Source organism: Salvia splendens, chromosome 14, assembly GCF_004379255.2.
Source record: "Salvia splendens isolate huo1 chromosome 14, SspV2, whole genome shotgun sequence".
Taxonomy (NCBI): Eukaryota; Viridiplantae; Streptophyta; class Magnoliopsida; order Lamiales; family Lamiaceae; genus Salvia; species Salvia splendens.
Window position 1 is genome coordinate 29572413 of NC_056045.1, and position 19964 is coordinate 29592376.

Sequence of the window (19964 nt, forward strand, 5' to 3'; positions counted from 1 at the left end):
AGATTAAAAAGACTCGTCTACAAATTGAAGGAGAAAAATTAAATTTTGAGTTTTAATTAAATACACATTTAACAAAATTAAATGTGGTGAGGGTAGTTCATCAGTATATATAGGTTGCCCATCTACTCCAACTACAATCCAACCTTATTAATTGCCTCATCAATCAATCTCCGCCCAAATTTCACGCCATAAATTCCACCCCATTTTTCGTTTTCAGGTAGATCTTCCTCCATTGGAGCTACCAGCTGCGTGCGGCAAAAAACGATGAAGGTTTCCGTCGTCACTCGCAGCGGCCGCGAGCTCATCAAGGGAGGCCTTGAGCTCACTGATTCCGTACGTTTCTTCCGTTTTCCAATTGATTTATGCTCTTTCATCTCTGGATTTGAGGTTTTGAACTGTGAATTTCATGCTCTACTTTGTTTTCAGTGTTTGTTGTACTTGTATTAGTGAAATACTGTGTTCATAGTAGATTTGGTTGTATGTGATTGGGTATATGTAATCAAACGGTGTATAATGTAATTGGTGTAGTTCATGTAGATGAAGTGTTGATAGAACTTTTTTTTGGTAATTAGGTAGTAGATTTGGGGTTGAATTTGTGGATTTGTGACAGTTATGGAGTTGTGTTTTTGGTGAATGAGGTTTTGATATAGGATCTGATTTGGTGTGATTTTGCAGGCTACTGTGGCTGATCTGCAGGAGGCTATTCACAAAAAGAGTAAGTTGTTCTGGATTTCTGTATTGCTCTTGTTTTTGGTTGGTTCTTATCTTCTTCGGGCATTGCTTCCTGATAAAGTTACTCAGGATTGAACTGTGGACTATGTGGATTTTTTTGTTGTTGTGATTAATTCGTTAGGTGTTTACAGACGAATGCTTTCAATGAGATTAGGATACGAACAATGTTAACCCTGCGTATTGTGAAAATGAACATGAGTTCTTTGGACTTACGCATACTTAATCTTGGTAGGATGTGATGGGTGTGTGTGTTTGTGATCCATAAAATTGTGAATTACGAACAATTAAATTAGGATATGAACATGAGTTATTTGGAATTATGTGTAATTGAATAATTGATAGACAAGTTCACAAATAATTTTGGTGGGATGTGATGGGAAAGGATGTGTATGTTTGTGATCCATCATCCATGAAATTGTGAATTAAGTACTGTGGAAGCATAATTAGTTCCAAAAATTTATTTCTTGAATAGCTCTTTTGGTCTCCAGAAATCTGTAGGAATAGTCCCTTTTTTCTTGGTTTGCATTACAATTCAATTCAAACACTTCTATAAGGGAGGAATATAGGAAATCTTGTTTCCCATTGCTCATTGCTTTGCTTAGATTTTCATTATATTAAATTCATAATGCTTAATCTGAAACTTTGTGAATAATGTATGTATACAAATTTCCTGCTCATGTGCAATATTGCATGCTGTCTCTATCACTCCATAACCTCTTACTTTTTTGTGTTTTTTTTCCCATTTAAGTTAGATAACAATTAGTTATATGATGACATACAATATTCTGATTATGTTGAGCTCCCGTCTGTCATGCTTCAAGTGGCAATTTCATAGTATTGGGTTGTTTCACTTGTTTGTTAGTTTTTCATTTATCCCTACGATATGGTGATTAAATTTCCTTATATTCCGCCTACAGCCAAAAAATGCTACCCGTCCAGGCAGCGCTTGACCCTCCCTGTCCCGTCTGGGTCAAAGGAGAGGCCTACCGTCCTTAACTACAAAAAGAGCCTGAAGGAATACACCGAGGGGAATGAGTTAACTGTCGTTTTCAAGGATCTCGGCACACAAGTCAATTATAGCACTCTTTTCTTCTTTGAGTACTTGGGTCCTCTGGTTCTCTATCCAATCTTTTATTACTTCCCTGTATACATGATCTTCGGATACAAAGGGGAACGCGTCATTCACCCGGTTCAGACATACGCCATGTATTACTGGTGCTTCCACTACTTCAAACGTATCATGGAGACCTTCTTCGTGCACCGTTTCAGCCATGCAACGTCACCACTCTCGAACGTTTTCCGGAACTGTGCTTATTACTGGACTTTCGGTGCTTGGATTGCATATTACGTGAACCACCCGCTCTACACTCCTGTGAGTGACCTCCAAATGAAAATTGGCTTTGCTTTTGGGGCACTTTGCCAGGTTTCCAACTTCTATTGCCACATTTTGTTGCGAAATCTTCGGAAATCTGATGGAGGCGGGTACCAAATCCCGCGAGGATTCCTCTTCAACATTGTGACTTGTGCAAACTATACAACTGAGATCTATCAGTGGCTGGGCTTCAATATCGCGACACAAACTGTAGCAGGTATCGTTTTCATGGTGGTAGCGGCTGCCATAATGACAAACTGGGCCCTTGCCAAGCACCATCGTCTAAAGAAGGTGACTATTCTTCACTTTTGCTCCAGAAGCAAACTTTTACCATCTCTAAACAATTTTCATTTTACCATCTCTTTATGTCTATGTAATGTAGTCATCATGATTTTGATTTGTATGCAATGGTGCCATTTCTTGCAGCTGTTCGATGGGAAAGATGGAAGGCCTAAATATCCCCGGAGATGGGTGATACTGCCCCCGTTCCTGTAGAATCGACAGCCCTCGGGTTTACTTCTTCTTATCTAGCGAAACGATCTACGCTGCTGCCTGTTGAAGCTAGCCGATTCTTGTAGCCACGAGTTTTCATTTATGTAGATGATGGATTTCTCATTCTCTCATTTTCTGCTACTCTGCTATAGCTTGTTGTGCCCCTTTATTCCTAAAAAACTGGAGGAAAAAACAATGATTTAGATTATCTTTCTTTTTATGGTATTGTCAACTTTTTTATTACATTTGTTGTTAGATTCAACATCTAAGAAATGAGTCAATGTTAACTAAGTGTAATGCGAGAACAAATATATCAACGTGAAAGTCTTATTATGGATATGTGATTTTATTTGGAGTCGTAAAACATGTGTATTCATTAGATTTGAAATGCAATATTTGTAGTATTTAACAAGATTAACATTATAACACTCAGAATTTAAAACTCAGAAATAAACAAAATCACAATGTATATTTTTGCTTAAAATAATACTCCCTCCGTACCACATAATTTGACCCAGTTTTCCATTTTGGGTCGTCCCACGTAATTTGACTCATTTCACTTTTACCATTTTTTGTAGTGGACCCCACATTCCACTAACTCATTCCTACTTACATTTAATTATAAAACTAATATATAAAAATGGGACTCACGTTCCACTAACTTTTTCAACTCACTTTTCATTACATTTCTTAAAACCCGTGCCCGGTCAAAGTGTACCAAATTATGTGGGACGGAGGGAGTACTATATTGCGTAATTTAAGAAACAAAATAATATTGATAGCCAAAAGAATGATATTGAATTAATGCTATTACTATTTTAAACGAGTCAGTTTTAGGTAGTACTCTTTGTATTTTCTTTTAAAGGCGTATAAAAATAAAACAAAAAGTCATCTCGTTTTCACATTTTCTTTTAATAATACTCCAGTAAAGCTGGCGGTTTATCAGTACAGAGGTTGATCATCCATCAATCAGTTTCCGCCACCATAAATTCTTCCCCATTTCTTCTTTCCGAGTAGATCTACCAATGGAGCTACAAAAAATTATGAAGGTTTACGTCTACACTCGCACAGGCCGCGAGCTTGTCGAGGGAGGCTTTGAGCTCGCCGATTCCGTATGTTTCTTCCGTTTCCCTCAATTGGTTTATGCCCTTTCATGTCCGGATTTGAAGTTATAAACTATCAATATCGTGCGCTAGTGTAATTTCAATGTTTATTTTGAAATGTTGTAGCTAGCGAATTACTGCTCTCATAGTTGTTGACTTGTTGATTTGGGCGTATGTGATTAGGTATATGAGGTCAAACATTGTATAATGCGATTGGTGCAGTTCATGTAGGCGAAGTGTTGATATAACTTTTTTTTTTGTGTTTTGGTAGTAGAATCGGGTTTGAATTTGTGAGTGTTATGTTTGTGTTTTGGTGAATTAGGTTTTGATTTGGTGTTTTGTGCAGGCTACTGTGGCTGATCTGCAGGAGGCCATTCACAAGAAGAGTGAGTTGTTTTTTAGGGGTTCCTTGCTGTTGTTCTTGGTTGAATCTTGTCTTCTTCGAGGTTCTTGCTTTTCGTTTAAGAGAATAAAGTTTCTTACGATGGAACTGTGAACTAGTATATTAATCTGCATGTGGCTGTGATTTATTCATTATATTAATTTGTAAGTAAAACTTACAAATTAGGTTTTTGCCTCCAAACTGGGTTGGCTGACTGGCTGTAGTGTTTACATACTAATGCTTTCATTGAGATTAGTATCGTGAAAATGAACATGAGTTCTATGATTAGTATACTAATCATAGTATTTCTGTAGATTTGTTATTCTATCCATTTCTGCTATATTATTCCTAAAAAGCTCAGCAAAAAAACAATGATTTTGATATCTTTCTTTTTAGTTGGGTTATAGTATTACATTTGTTGTTAGATTCTCCATTTAAGAAATGAGTGAATAGTGTTGGTAGCAAATGTCCTATAGGTTATGATGTTTTTCTTTTGTGCTAAGAGTGTAGTACTTTTTAATGTGTTTGATTCTGCACACGAGATTCTCTATTGGCAGATTGTCGGAAACTTAGAAAGTTTGATCAAATTTTGATATATGCCGCAACTCTAAAATAGCTAGAAAAAACATTAAATACTATGATTTGTTAGCAGTTAGTTATCATACGAGTCACCTATGTGTAATATATTGTTGATATTTTTTAAAGAATGTGTGGAATTGAATTTATAAATTATTGGATGGAAAAGTACTAATATCAATGAGCACAAAAAATCCAAACTACTATCAATTTTGGATATAGAATATTCATATTATCAGCACTTGCCCCCGGAGACGTTCATATTAAAAGTTGAATTTATACTAGTATTATCAATCAATAGGTGGATGGTTATAGCTTGAGGGCTTGTTTAGTTTCCTAGTTTTGTCTATTAAAAAATTCTTATGCATTTAGGCTCAAAATATAATTGTAAAACGTACATAATCTCTTGGTTCCAGTTTCGTTTCAAAATCGATTTTTTCAATGATTTTTTTTCCTTCTGATTTTCCATGATATTTCCTGGTTGTAATAATTTCAATAATTTACACCAATTAAGACGAAAGAAATAAAACATGTGACTTTCATTGGAGTATATTAAACAGAAATGTAAAAGTAAAAATAGTAAAAGGAAGAAGAATAGTAAAAGCGAAAATAGAGGGAATTTTGAAGATCTGCGTGGCCCACAACACGCCAACCTCCACCGTAGATCCAAACTGTTTTGATCCAACGCTACACATTTCTCCATTCTCTTCATATAACTCCCTCTTCAACGAACCATGGTTTCATCTCCCTCTCTCTCTACAACTACTGCGTTCCGGAAGGTACATTTCGCATTCACGTGAATTCAATTCGATGCATTTTGTAATCGCAACCATTTTTGCTTGCATTCGTTTTCCTCTTTCGCGCCAATTTGTGATAACATGAGCTTAGACGAGTTGTTTTTCATGTTTCGTGATGAATTTTGTTCTTCGCTTGTGTGGAATTATGGTTCGGAATTCGTGCGTGATCACGTCATTGTAGGTGAGACTGTTTGAGTGATTTCAATGTATCGGATCTGCATGTTGGAATTTGATTCCGAGCGATGGTTTTGTGAAATGCATTAAATTCGAGTTATGATTGACGTTGTTTCAAGGTTGGGCTTAGTAATTAATGATTGCTGGATTTCATTCGTGATCGGCTTGGATGATATCATTATACGAATCTAATTTTGTTATTGCGTCAGTTTTCATATTTGCAGGAGTCGATTTGCGTGATAATGTCGATAATCTATGAAGTTTTTAGCTGAAAATGATCTAAACAGTGCATACTAATACTTTCCATTTCAGAAAATGGTATTTTTATTGTTTGTATAATTCACATTTATGACGTTGCTAGCTCATTTGCCTTTGGCGCTGTTTTATTTGTGATGATGTTTTTCCAAAGATTCTTTTTGTTTAATGACCAAAAAAAACTAGTGTCCTTGGTTACTTTCCTTTTTTGTATCATTGTATGATTATTAATGGCTGCTCCTGCTCATAATTTTGGAAAGTTGGAGGAGCTGTTCCGACTTTGGTTCTGTATTTTTAGTGGTAAATTGGAAGTTATCCTCATATCTGTTAAAAATAGGATCATGGAATAATTTTTATGATATCACTGATTGTGCTAATTAAAGCTATTTTTTAGTATTAGAACTAGTGTAAGATGGCAGAAGCAGAGGATATTCAGCCCCTCGTCTGTGACAATGGAACTGGAATGGTTAAGGTATATTGACAAATTCATGTCTATAAACTTGTTTAGGCGTCTTCTTTCTGGACCTAATTTGATCTGGCTTGTTGAAAACTTATATGTGGCTTAGGCTGGATTTGCTGGAGATGATGCTCCACGAGCTGTGTTTCCTAGCATCGTTGGTCGCCCCCGACATACTGGCGTGATGGTGGGCATGGGCCAGAAAGATGCATATGTTGGTGACGAAGCTCAGTCGAAGAGAGGTATTCTGACTCTTAAGTACCCCATTGAGCATGGTATCGTCAACAATTGGGACGACATGGAGAAGATCTGGCATCACACGTTCTATAACGAGCTTCGTGTTGCCCCTGAGGAGCACCCTATTCTCCTGACTGAGGCTCCACTCAACCCCAAGGCTAACAGAGAGAAGATGACTCAGATCATGTTCGAGACATTCAACGCCCCTGCTATGTATGTCGCCATTCAGGCCGTCCTGTCTCTGTATGCCAGTGGTCGTACGACTGGTAAGCATCTCGTATATGCTAATCAGGTTGTAACTTAACAATGATATAAATGTTGATAACTGTTTCTGTCTCTTGTGAAGGTATTGTGCTGGATTCTGGTGATGGTGTGAGCCACACTGTCCCCATCTATGAGGGGTACTCACTGCCACACGCCATCCTTCGTATCGACTTGGCTGGGCGCGACCTCACTGACTACCTGATGAAGATTCTCACTGAGCGTGGCTACTCTTTCACCACCTCAGCAGAGCGGGAAATTGTGAGGGACATGAAGGAGAAGCTGTCCTACATCGCCCTGGACTACGAGCAGGAGCTCGAGACTGCAAAGACCAGCTCCTCTGTGGAGAAGAGCTACGAGTTGCCTGACGGGCAGGTGATCACCATTGGCAACGAGCGTTTCAGGTGCCCTGAGGTCCTCTTCCAGCCCGCGATGATAGGTATGGAAGCTGCTGGTGTCCACGAGACCACGTACAACTCCATCATGAAGTGCGACGTGGATATCAGGAAGGACTTGTATGGCAACATTGTGCTCAGTGGTGGCACTACCATGTTCACTGGCATTGCTGACAGAATGAGCAAGGAAATCACTGCCCTCGCCCCGAGCAGCATGAAGATCAAGGTCGTCGCGCCTCCTGAGAGGAAATACAGTGTCTGGATTGGAGGCTCCATCTTGGCATCCCTCAGCACTTTCCAACAGGTTACCTCCACATCTTACAACCACTTATTTTTGTAACAAAAAAAAATCTACTAAATTTATTTGTTGTCATCGTTGCAGATGTGGATCGCGAAGGCTGAATATGATGAGTCTGGCCCATCTATTGTGCATAGGAAGTGCTTCTAAACATATGGATGCAAGCGGCTGGAAGCGCAGGTCGTAGCATACTAGTTGTAGCTTTGTTATTTCTATATTTGCTGATTCTGATATTGAATCGATGAACTTCAAAAGCTAGGATTTTGTTTCTTGATAATGTTCTTATTATCCCCAAATTTCATTTGTTGTGAAGTTCCTGGACATAGTTTCCTTGTACTTCAATTCTTTTCTTATATTGAATTACATATTCTAATACTAATGCAGTATTCTCTTTACATAGTTTAAGCTCTCCTGTTTCCATATATCCAATGAAAAAAACATAATAACACTAATATCACACACACAAAGACACACACCCAAGGCGCATATGTTTATACAGAAGACAGTAGTGAGGCTCTGGTCTGAAGTTCCTTGTCCCAAAATGGATGATCTTCTTCCATGGCAAGTGAGCAGCCTTTTACGTTATCGTTTTCAGCTATCATGTTGGTTTTTAGTAACTTGGTGTATTCATCTGATCCCAATAAGTTAGCCTTGGCTGCAGCATCACGATGGCCGACCAAGAAGAGGGATTTCGATCTGAAAATTGGGCGACGACCAGCATCGTCGTCCGAGCTCTCATCAGCCGGAGTCTGGTTGAAACTCCCGAAGCCATTGATTTTTCCAACGGTTAGCTTCCTTGCTCTTGCTCTTTCTTCTTTGAGATATGACCTGTCTTGGAGTAGACTCACTACTCTCTCTGATTTGTTCTTCACACTCGATCCCCAGTTGAATCTGCATTTCATACACCAATACTTTTATTAATCTCTTGGTCATTAATTCTTGATTTTACATTTCTTAAAACCCGAGCAGAGTTAAAGTGAGGTAGGTAATCATTGGCGGAGGGAGTATAGAATATGAAATGTTAAATTTTAGGTGTAATTGCGTGATTCTAGTGTTGCACGTGAACTATAAATTCTGCGTGCAAATACACGAACTTTGTAGGTTGAGATGGAAGACAAGGAGTAAAGGAAAAAGTACCCTTTGTTATCTATGAAGTGAAAAGTTGCCATATCTGAGATGGTGTCTTGATGGATCTCAAATTCCTCAGCAATTCTTTGTGGTCCATGTGTGAGAAGGTGTTCAAGAAGGATTAGAGCTTTGTAGGAAGCCCTCCAGTTCCATGTTTCAAATTTTGACAACCTGAATCACATAAAACATATTTAGAAACGTCACTATTGTTGGGTTACACGCGCGGGCTTGATCCAAAGCGGACAATATCAAACTAATGTTACAGTCGACGATCCTAACAAGTGGTATCAGAGAGAGGTTGCTATGGTTTGTTGGGTTACAAACCCTTCCCATATCGGATGAGTGAGGGAAGTTGGAAGGTGTATATAATTCCTTTCCAACCCCAATTAGTTTGAGGTGTGCGGGCTTGATCCAAAGCGGACAATATCAAACTAATGTTGCAGTAGACGATCCTAACAACTATTTACTTTAATTAAAAAGGAATTGGGGATAATTGGATTTGGTGGGCTTTGATAAGTGGATTTGGCTACCACCATCCCAAACTCTTCGTCTAAAACTATAGTATCTTAATTTATCGATTTTTTAATATGTAGAAACTCATATAATGTGACGATGAAACACATTTTAGTTGTGAAACTTTTTTCCCACCAACGATAGGACAAGTTCTATGCCCGACGATGATGCAATTTTTTGTCGATTTTAAATTCCAATGATTGTCGTGGCACTACCAATCTAATTCTATTTCAATTCCTTCTAACTATTATCATTTTTTTATTAGATCCTAATAAATGTTATTCCCTCCGCTCCGTCTCATAGTAGATGTCACAGTTTCCTTTTTAGTTTATTCCAAAAAAGATGTCACATTTTATTTTTTGGAAAAAGTTCATTCTCACATCAATTATAAAATTATATTTTCTCTCAACACTTAACACACAAACTAACATCTCCTAAAATCCCGTGTCATCTCCCAAGTGTGACATCTACTATGGGACAGAGGGAGTACATGTTTTAATTAAAAAATAATATTAAAATTCTAAAAAATTAAGGACGTGATAATCTTTAAGCTAGTTAAAAAAAATTGCCATAAAACATGAACATACATACATTTTTTTTAATATGGCAATATATTTGTAAAAATCGAAATAAACAAGAAAAGAGGAAGGTCACCTATGATGCAGGATATGAACAATTCTCTCATAATCATCAACTTCAAAGGCAGCTCGAGCTATGACTCTCATGGCATGAACATCTGCTGCCAATGAATCTCCATTTGTCACATCTTCAGTCAATCTTCACATACATACATATTAATTAAATTAAACATCATAAAAGCATAATATATGAAATGAAAATAAATGGATCTAACTCTCACATTTGTGCAGGTGTTACATCAGTCAGAACCAATCTTGCTGTCTTGATCTTCTCTCTCAAGAAAAAAGAAGCTTGCCTCTTGAAATCCTCCATCAAAGACCCCATTTTTCTTCCCACTTTTGATTTTCTATCTAAAATCTTGTGGTTTTTCAATTTTATGGAATAATGGGCTATTTATATATAACTAGTGTATCTATTTTTGAATACAGAAAACTAGTCTAGATGAGGTAGGCAATGTAACTACTCCATTATAGCAAAATGAGAATTCAACCACTCTATAAAGTGGTTTTGCATGTATATTGGAGAAGATAAGGTGAATTCAAAAATGATTTCTTTAATCATGATTTGACTATGGGATTAACAGAAAACTGGCGAATTCCATTAGGTTGTCAATATTTAATCTATTTTATTTGTCTTTGTGTGCTTGTTTTACTGTTGATGTGTGGTTTAATCCCTAATGAGAATAGAAAATTCAAGTTGTGATGCTATGTTTGTCCATTTGTGGAAGTAATATTTGAATTTTGGTGAATCTTGACTCTTTGTGATTTTTGTCCTAAATAATGGTTGGCATTTATGCAATTGGTTGTGAAAATCTGTGCTAGCAATAGTAGTGTCTAGACTCTAGAGTAATTGTGAAATTATTGATGAGGTTTTGGCACTTAATTTGATTTATAGTGATGATTAGATATCGAATCCAATTCTAAATATTGGACGGCGTTTCAATTTCGATTACGAAATAATTTAGTGTATTAAATATATAGAGAAACAAAAAAAATTAGTTCATGATTTACTTTAAAAAAAATTAAAAATACATCTTTTGTTGGACAAAATAATGTGTTGTACAGTATCTTTCTAGAGGTAGTTCTTATGAAATTAGACTCCTTTTTTGATAGTTAAATAAATAGAAACTTTTAAAAACCCTGTTACGGTATACTCAAATCTGAGAACTTTTGATCTCGGGCAAAATTAAACTCTTATATTTTCGGCCATTATACTGTAACAATTAATATCCAATATTAGAACAGCTCTACAACCTCTATCCATCAAGTTGAGTTGAAGGAATCAAAACAAAAATCAAATCTAATACAGATGTATGGAATGAAATCCTTCGAAAAATCTCAGTTGAATGATCAGTCAGATAAGCAATGGATGCTAACAGCAGATCTATTACAAAATATTACAGCTCTGTCACAAGCATTGTTTGTCAGAATCTCAGCTGCATCAATTAGTATGTGTTTACCTTAACACGTCGTATCAAATCCAATTCTCCGTCTTAGAACAATACATCGAGGTATAGATGATCCCACAACCTAACCTGGGTCGTGGGGAAGCTTCCTTCATGAATGAATTTTCCACATGCCCGTTCTATAGCCAACAGACATGAGTCCCATCTCCCACAACATATTTGGAATGCTAAACAAGTTGACCTTTGATCCGGGAATTTCAGACCAGCTGACAGAGATTTCAATCATGGGGATGCGGAAAAATTTGCACAAGTATACTAATTCAACATCGAAGCACCACCTGCACCAGATTCAAGATTCATTCAATGGAGGAACCCAATTGACTAGACCCGAAAAAGAGCAACAGAGATGCAAGAAACAAACTTTTAAGAGGTTGAATTACTGAATATACTAGCATACTAAATTATGAAGTTCCTCAGCATTCTACTTATGTTTATAATGGACTTATCTTGCTTTTTTGGGGATAGATGGAACTGACGTAACTGAAAAAGAATATGACAAAGAAACAAATTTTGTAGTATGATTCAAGCAAGAAATGCTGTATAGTGACCAAATATATATGACAACGATACAGCAGAAGCAGAAACAAATCAGCATTTTCGTCCTTCCAAAGCACAAGTAGTCAAAGATGGTTAATGAGTCACCTTTTTAAGCGGATATTCGTGAATAGTTTCCGGGCAGCAGCTCTTGTGAACATCTTAAAACCACACTGAAACAAAAAGAGGAACGAGGAGAAGAAACTAAGAAAAGTGAAAAAATACCATGTAACCACAAGAAAGCCTCTAAGGATAATAACATGAAGCATAGTAACGACGGATAATGAGATAGCAGAGTTCTCAAGTTTCCATTACCTGTGTGTCTCTAATTCCAGGACCAGCAGCCAAAAGAACTACCAAGTGGAATCCCTTCATCAAGAAATTCCGGTACCATTTCCTCTGAAAAATTAGACATATGTGAACGCAGATTAGACAACATACACAAAACATGACAAACTAAAAGTAACTCAGCACAAGTGACCATGCAATTTCACTCAACTGATGCTAGAGCCTTCTCCTCCAGATGAGCACGTGACCCAAAAGCCGCAATAGGGACATCAGAGATCCTTAAAGTCGCATCACTAGATGCAGAGTCTCCATATTGTTGTTCCTTAGCAGCAACTGCATGAATCTGACAAGGGAATTGTCAGCTAAGATAAGAAACGATGTAAGATTATTTTTTAGTTTCATCTTTCAGGAAATTTTTTAAAATGAGTTGCATAAGGAGACCATAAGGCTGCCGGTATTTCATTGAAACAATGTCTCGATTTACTTAAATGAGTCATTTCAGGTAGGGGTCATCAATGCAGTCTTACACTGGGTTAAAAGATTAAGTGTTTCTGTAAAATGATGGTTATATGAATGACAATAAGGCACATCTGGATAGTAAAAACACGACTAACCTGGTTTTCAAGTTTCTCAAGGTCACTCACTTTGGTGGCACCATCAGCATCAAGCATTAAAAGTAGTTCACCGCGTGAGTGAAGCATACCCTGTTTAGCCATGCTTCCCGAAGCAAAAAGATTTAGTGTTTTATTTGTAGTATAAGACCTAGGATACATAACATCCACGTTTTGCGGCATAATAATTATTCAGAATGACTCACTTTCCTTATGGCTTCTCCCTTTCCATGGTTCCGCCCAAGAAGAACTAGCCTGACATTTTCGACAGTGTATTTCTTCACAAAGTCAAATGCTACTCTTTTTGTACCATCAGCACTTCCATCATCAACAATAATCACCTATTCCAATATTGGATCATAACAAATATGCAGTTTTCTAATCAGCCACTCGTAATGCAACATCCTTTTGCACACAAACATAATGATGAGATTGAAAAGATAAAAGCAAAGGAAACCTAAACAATATTGCACTAATGTATCATCCAAAGCAAAAACGTTAATCATTAGAATGACCAATAATCGACATCAAATTTGAAATTTCAAGTACCAAACTACAGGCTTCAGTATCTAACTCGATAAGCAAGCACATCTCCCAGATTAACATTTATCTACACATCTGAAACAGATTAGCTAGGAATGTCACATTGCTTGGCCCTTTCACATTATAGCAACTACTAACAGACACACATCTATAAACAGTGTTTGTTAAGTACCTCATATGTAAACGCTTTGTCCTTTGCTGCTCGTTCTTCAAGATAGCTACAGTTATTGATACAGTTATAAGTAAACGTCTTCAAGATATACTGACGATTTTACATGAAGTACCAAAACAGTGTAGATGATGCTGAATACCTATTATGTGTGTTACTCAGTGTACATAATTAATTATTACAGGACTACACAAGATTTAATACTAGCTACGATGTAACTGTGATGTAAACAACCCCCGTCCAATTAAGAAAACTCCAAGATAAACCAATGGAGCATACTTTCTGAATAGATTGCAATCAATTTTCCTATCAGAGATATGTTCTAAAAGCTATTATTGAAAACTTAATAGCATATGAGGTAAGGATCTAGATCATGCAAGCTACTATAATGCAGAAGCACTTTCAAATGGACCAGATCGTCTTAAGAATCATAAAGAAGTAAAACTCAAAATATGATTAATTTCAAATATATATACATCCAGATGACATTGTAAATGCACACAAATTCAGGAGAGCAAATGGTTGGATGTGATTACTTCAAGGTTTCATCAAGAGCCCCCGGAAGTCTGTGCTCTTCGTTGTACGCTGGAATTATCAAAGAGATGTACTTTTCAGCCGGATCGGAGATATGAGGAACCAGAACCTAGTTCAGAATAGAAACTCAATCAACAAATGCACCCATGTAAGCTGCAGGAAGACATCAAACTACTTCCAAATTTTCACCAAGCTTCAAACCATTGAATCAGATTTTTCTAACCATCAAACTCTATCTCTAGAAAATCATAATTCTCATCCCTTTAAGAAATAATCAGATTCCAATAAAGATTGTGCTACTGAATACCATCAGCTGTCTATTTAAACATACAAAAACCCTCAATTGTATCATACCGATTTCAACGAATTCGGATCCTCGAAAACTGGCGGCGCCTCAACGTGACACCTAAAATCGGAAAAAAGGTTAAAACTGCAAAAAAGGAGAAATTTTGAGAGAAATACAAACCAATTGAGGGTCTGAATCCTACTTGTGACTGCGACTTCTATTGAAGGAGGCGAAAACGATTGCCGCCAACAATCCAAACGCAAAAACTGAGGCCACGATCGATAGGGACTCAAACAACGCCCAAAAGAAACCCATGCCTTTTCCCAATTAGAAATTTCAAAATTGCACAACTAATTCCCAATAAATCAGGAATTCAAAAAAACCCAACTTGATTCACCGAAATCCTAATCGGGAATTCAACTCGATAACAGTAATCAGCCGATCTGAGTCAGTTTAGCTAAGTCGTAGAGCTAAAGGCTCGCGCCTAGGATTTTAATAATACTGTACATAATTTGGGTTGCTTTCGTTGATATTGAGAAAGTAAACTCTGCAAAAATCCTTGTTCGTTACTCTGTTTTCTGGTGTAGTTCGTTTTTCGATTTTCTTTTTTTATTAATACTACGATTGATTAAAAAAATTATTTGATCCGTCTTTAAATCTTAGTATATTGGCATGTCATCAAATTTAAAAGTGATCTATACTTATTTTCCAACACGATTCAAATGAGATGTATCTATTGATCCGCCAATATAATATAACACACAAAATATAATTTTTTGATATTTTAGCCCACTTTGTAAGTTTATTGAAAATAACAAAATTGGATCAAAGTTCATGACTTTAAGAACTAATGTTAATGTGTTTTGTGAATGAAGAGGAGAATGTTTTTTTTGGTTAATGTAAAAGATGTTGCATCATATTGTATACTATAAGATGAAATATACTTACTCTCTCCATTCACGAAAAATATACCCAGTGTTGGACGTCACATGTTTTAGTGAGAAATTAGTAAAATAAGAAAAAAGTGGAGAAAGCGATAAAATATGAGAGATTGAGAGAAAAATCGATAAAGTTCTAATGTTCGAATTTGTTGTGATGCAATCTTTAAATTTATGTTCATTTCATCATTCGTCTATGAAGGAAAACAATATCTAAAATCATCCAAAAATAGTTTATAGAGGCGACCTTTTAGCTATTGCTAGTACATGGAGTAGTAAGCAATTCTACTTTATTTATGTAACCTTTTAACTTCATTGCATAGTAAGCAACCTTTTCCACAAAATGACAATATCCAAGTATAGATGACTTGAACCTCCGACCTATTGGTTGGAGCACAAGTATTATACCCGTTTCGTCGTCTTACACAGGCCGCGAGGAGAGACTCCTGCATAATGATTTGTAGGCATCGACGCAAGGCTTGAATTTCTCTTCAGCAGCTGCCTGTAAACTCAAGAATCAAAACTAATCCATCCAATCCTACAATCTCAGTAAGCAATTTTGCTTTATTTATGTAACCTTTTAACATGTGTCGAGGCCATGGAAACACATGCTCGTTCTTAATAAACAAACTCGATATCAAGCTGTATCATGTAGCAAAAGTAACGGGAGAGAGTGGCGAAAGGAAGAGGGAAAGAAAAAGAACTCACTCGTGAAGAAGCTTCATGCCTATCGGGATGCCACTTCAGAGCAGACGAGCGAAAGCTGCATAAAAAAACAATGGTCATAAATTCTAGCTTTCGAAGTTACACAGATATATGATAAAAGCGTTAGAAGTGCTAACGCAGCCTTGACATCTTCGATGTTCAAAGGACCAGTTGCTGGCAAACCAAGGCTTCTCCGGTCAGCGTATGTTCCTATACTGAAAGAATGAGATTCTGTCCCACTTTCAGCATCCTGGTCATTGAATCTACTGTGACTCCAGTAAGAATTCTTTGTCCACTCGGATCTCTGCTCCGTGTGGCTGAAGTTCCAACTGGAGTCTTTTCCAAATGAAGCGAAAAATGTTTTTGCAGGGTCGTCATCATGGCCATCAAATGGATTTTCTCTCCGATGGTTCCCTAATTATAGTAAACATGTCATTTGAATTCTGTGGGGAAATAATTAGACAAGTGCATGATAAAACTCACAAATACAAGAACTGCAGTAGGTCTGTAGGTGAAACTTACGTTTCGACTTCTTGTGGGAAGCTCTCTTGGAACGATGAACAGGCTTTATTCGAGACTTCTTGTTCAACTGATCTGCATAGCCTGTTGCTATCTTTGAACATGAGAGAATGACAAGAACAGAGCAGCATTAACCGGTAACCCAATGAGTGGGAAGAAAAGCGCAATGAATAAATTGCAATATCAGCAAAGAGGTAAGAATCACGTTAAAACCTTTGTAATCACATATCATGGCGTACAACATAAACAATACACACAAAAAAAATATGTCGTGTAGATCTCCACATGCTAAAACGTTTATTTAGCATTCATACACATACAGCACCGTATCATATAGCTTTATACGACGCCAGGCATGTATGAGTACATGTGACTGATAAATTGCATACCTCATTTCTTGATGTTGAGTAATCCCCATTGCAGAGGATGTCTTTAAGAGCTTTGTTCGTGTCAGCCCGCTTCTGCCGTACCGTATATTTTATATAAGCCTGAAAGGAAAGTGCATATATTCCATCTTAAGAAAACTACGTGAAAGAACATTACTTCCCTGACATCAACGAGATGAACTCAAGAAATTACGTAACTCGTTAGATATGAGGAAGGCTTGCCAAAGACAAACATTGTATGAGGATGTTCCAGTCCTCCAAAGAGATCTACTAGGGGATAAATTTTAGAGATAAAATTTGAATTTGTACGAACAAGAATGGTATGAGTCGTACGACTAGATGTTCCACAGTTCTCGAAAGATGATCTATTTAGTGGATAAATCTAGAGGCAAATTCTGCCAAAGTGAAATGTTAAGTTCTAGAGAAAAATCTGAATTTGTAGGAGCACGAATGAGCATATCAAGAGTCTTTTTATTTCAAAACAACCACTTACTGGAAACCAAAGTTGAACAATATTTGATGCAATAATCTTTAACAAGATATTAAGGTAACTTCTCCACCTTTAATGATTCTTGATCCGTCCTTACACCCTGCGATTTATTCCAATCGTCAAAAACACTACATTTTTAGTAAAAACATATACGACAGCTAATGTTATCAACCAGAAAAAACTATTTACAGAAAAGTTTTACACGCAAACTAAGATCTGTATTAAGGACAATCAGACAATAATAAAGGATCCAGATATAAGAGCTCCGAAATTCCATCTTAACAAAAAAATGCCATTAGTATTATTGAAACAATGAAGAAAATGTAACAACACAGCTGTTTGTCATCTCGGCTCTGTCAACCTTGCTACAAAAGTGATTACTTTATGTGTTTGATGGATTCAATTATTCATAGATTAGCTTATACTGTAACTCAACTCAACCCCCAAATACATATGTTATCTCATCAGAGGAACACAAGCATGAAAACATTCCATGATTATCGCTCTTTGTGGTGACTATCCCATAACATACACAGTCTGTCAAACACCCAAACTAGTTGAGCACTTTCAAATGATGCCACACAAATAACTAAATAAGTATAAATTGTACGAAATACTCCCTCTTTCCACGAAAACTAGTTTTTTTTCCATTTTTGGTCAGTCCAACAAAGTTGGCCTCTATCTACGGTGAGTTTCTCTCTTTATTGAGGTGAGTCGTGATTTCCACAAACAATACTTCAACCACATTATCTCTATCTCTCTCTCTTACACCAATTTTCCATTAAAACATGTGTATTCATTCCACTACCAAGACTATCATTCATGAACGGATGGAGTGTAATAGAGGCCAGAGCTTCCTAAGACTAGTTCTTATTACCCTAAACCCATCACCTTATTCTAGATAAACCTAAAATAAGGAATGATAAAATATGCATGAAGATAAAATTTATTTTTATTAATTAAGAAAATGAAAAAATAACAATTTCTTTTTTTGAAGTAAGAATGTATCTGATCTGAGTCGTACTACAAGATCACTGATCCAAATTCATCAGTAATATTAACAAATATACCGATTTTCTTTACTTCCATTTTTCCACTTGTTTACCCTCTCTACACATTCATATGAAAATCACTGATATTCAAATTAATTATACATCAAGATAAAAATAAATAAATAAATAAAACCCTTCCAAAAGCCAAGATTCAGACTTTGAACAATAACCAGCTAAAAGAGCCTCATATCTACATAGAGAATAACATCACAAGCAAAAAAAAATAGAAAATAACTAAAAAGAGTTCATATAATCACATACATAAAGGAAACCAGAACCAGAGTGTGAAAGCAAAAAAACTCACATTGGCAAACTTATTTTTCCATTTCTCAAAGACAGCATTTGTTGAATGGAATGAGGCGAATTGGGCAGCTGCTATTCCTAGTCTTTCCGATTGAGTGACGGCGTTGTTGATGATCAATAAATTCCGACATCTTTGTAGAATTTGCATGAGGAATTCCTTTGATTCTTGGATGAATTGGTCACAATGATTTGAGAAAAATCTATTCTTTCGAAGAATTGTAGAATCCGTCAAAATTGATTGGGATTTCCGTAAACGTGTATTGGGATTCATTTAATTAGGTTTGAATATTCAATTGTTTTTAATAAAAATGTATAATAATTATAATAAAAAAGGGAAATTTTAAATAAAAGCATAATATCTGGTAAATTTGCTATTCGTACTCGAAATTTAATACTCAACCTTAAGGTAAATTTACATTTTTCTCAATTTTATACGGTATGATTTGGATAAAATTGTATTTAATGTGACATTTTTTTCATTTTCTTTAACACAAATAACTAAAATATCCAATCAATTGGAAACATATGGTCACCAAATCAAAAAGTTACATAGAACATTTCAAATAAAAAAAATTAAGAAAAATATTACTCCAGAATTCATGATTTTCTACTAACTAGTTCTAAAATTGTATAGGATATTAACATAATTTGATTAAAGTCATTTTTAAAAAAAAGTAAGTTACTTATTGAAATTAAAACTATAGGAAACAGTCAAACAACATTATAATTTATAGCTGACCAATCAATCTTACATAATGATTTCAAATATAAACCAATAATTGAAATCAATAAAAATGTTTAAAAATCATTTTATAAAATCTACGGGCCACGGGCAGTTACAGTTGGGCTGACCTCTTATTCCCAAGCATCCTTTTATTTTTGCGGGCCAGCTTGCATATTGTAAATCATAAATTAATCAAATTAAGTTAAATTATCATAACTTACAAAAATAAATATTATAATGCTATTAAAATTAGGAATGTATGAGTATTCATTTCACATATATTGAGTTAACTTGAATGAATTATATTCAGTTATTATCCATGTGCAATAAACTAATTATTATATGTTATTATATGAATAAAAAATTAAATAAAAAATAGTTATAGCAATCTCAGATTTTTCAACGACGAAATAAAAATATAAATAAATAAAAAAATATATAAATCTCATAGTATTTCTACATCAAAAATATATATAAAAATCGATAGAGATAAGAGATAAGTATTACTCCTATTATCTTAATTTTTGTTCGGATAGAAAGAAATCTATCTCGTTTATCGTGTATATAGTTAGGATATTGAATATTCACCGCGAGTTTTATTATTTG

General features: G+C 35.8%; 4 protein-coding genes across 9 annotated transcripts; 1 reads left to right on the forward strand and 3 right to left on the reverse strand.

Annotated features, from left to right (window-relative positions):
* Nucleotides 1–130: 130 nt before the first annotated feature.
* On the forward strand, nt 131–7914 carry LOC121764738 (actin-1-like). 6 transcript variants are annotated; one of them, XM_042160749.1, is made up of 6 exons: nt 217–333; nt 4046–4085; nt 6278–6355; nt 6450–6843; nt 6924–7537; nt 7616–7914. In XM_042160749.1, exons 3-6 carry the CDS (start codon nt 6296–6298, stop codon nt 7679–7681), a joined length of 1134 nt encoding a protein of 377 aa, XP_042016683.1. In that variant the 5' UTR covers nt 217–333; nt 4046–4085; nt 6278–6295; the 3' UTR covers nt 7682–7914. The 6 variants fall into 6 exon arrangements, with proteins under 6 accessions (XP_042016689.1, XP_042016683.1, XP_042016686.1 ...); XM_042160752.1 differs by lacking the exon at nt 217–333 and adding an exon at nt 3549–3708; XM_042160754.1 differs by lacking the exon at nt 217–333 and adding an exon at nt 3549–3708 and having other exon boundaries at nt 6284–6355.
* Nucleotides 7858–10200, reverse strand: LOC121764739 (ENTH domain-containing protein C794.11c-like). Its single transcript, XM_042160756.1, has 4 exons — nt 10032–10200; nt 9827–9949; nt 8669–8830; nt 7858–8422 (listed from the first exon to the last, which is right to left on the reverse strand). The coding sequence occupies exons 1-4, from the start codon at nt 10133–10135 to the stop codon at nt 8023–8025; spliced, it is 789 nt and encodes a 262-aa protein (XP_042016690.1). The 5' UTR covers nt 10136–10200; the 3' UTR covers nt 7858–8022.
* A 796-nt stretch (nt 10201–10996) lies between these two features.
* On the reverse strand, nt 10997–14834 carry LOC121763946 (dolichyl-phosphate beta-glucosyltransferase-like). Its single transcript, XM_042160038.1, has 10 exons — nt 14444–14834; nt 14310–14361; nt 13958–14064; nt 13425–13470; nt 12916–13050; nt 12713–12802; nt 12310–12441; nt 12126–12209; nt 11919–11983; nt 10997–11554 (listed from the first exon to the last, which is right to left on the reverse strand). The coding sequence occupies exons 1-10, from the start codon at nt 14554–14556 to the stop codon at nt 11368–11370; spliced, it is 1011 nt and encodes a 336-aa protein (XP_042015972.1). The 5' UTR covers nt 14557–14834; the 3' UTR covers nt 10997–11367.
* A 472-nt stretch (nt 14835–15306) lies between these two features.
* On the reverse strand, nt 15307–18886 carry LOC121765902. The gene is made up of 7 exons (XM_042162188.1): nt 18636–18886; nt 17350–17379; nt 16793–16891; nt 16407–16497; nt 16022–16298; nt 15888–15942; nt 15307–15681 (listed from the first exon to the last, which is right to left on the reverse strand). The coding sequence occupies exons 1-7, from the start codon at nt 18780–18782 to the stop codon at nt 15601–15603; spliced, it is 780 nt and encodes a 259-aa protein (XP_042018122.1). The 5' UTR covers nt 18783–18886; the 3' UTR covers nt 15307–15600.
* Nucleotides 18887–19964: the final 1078 nt, after the last annotated feature.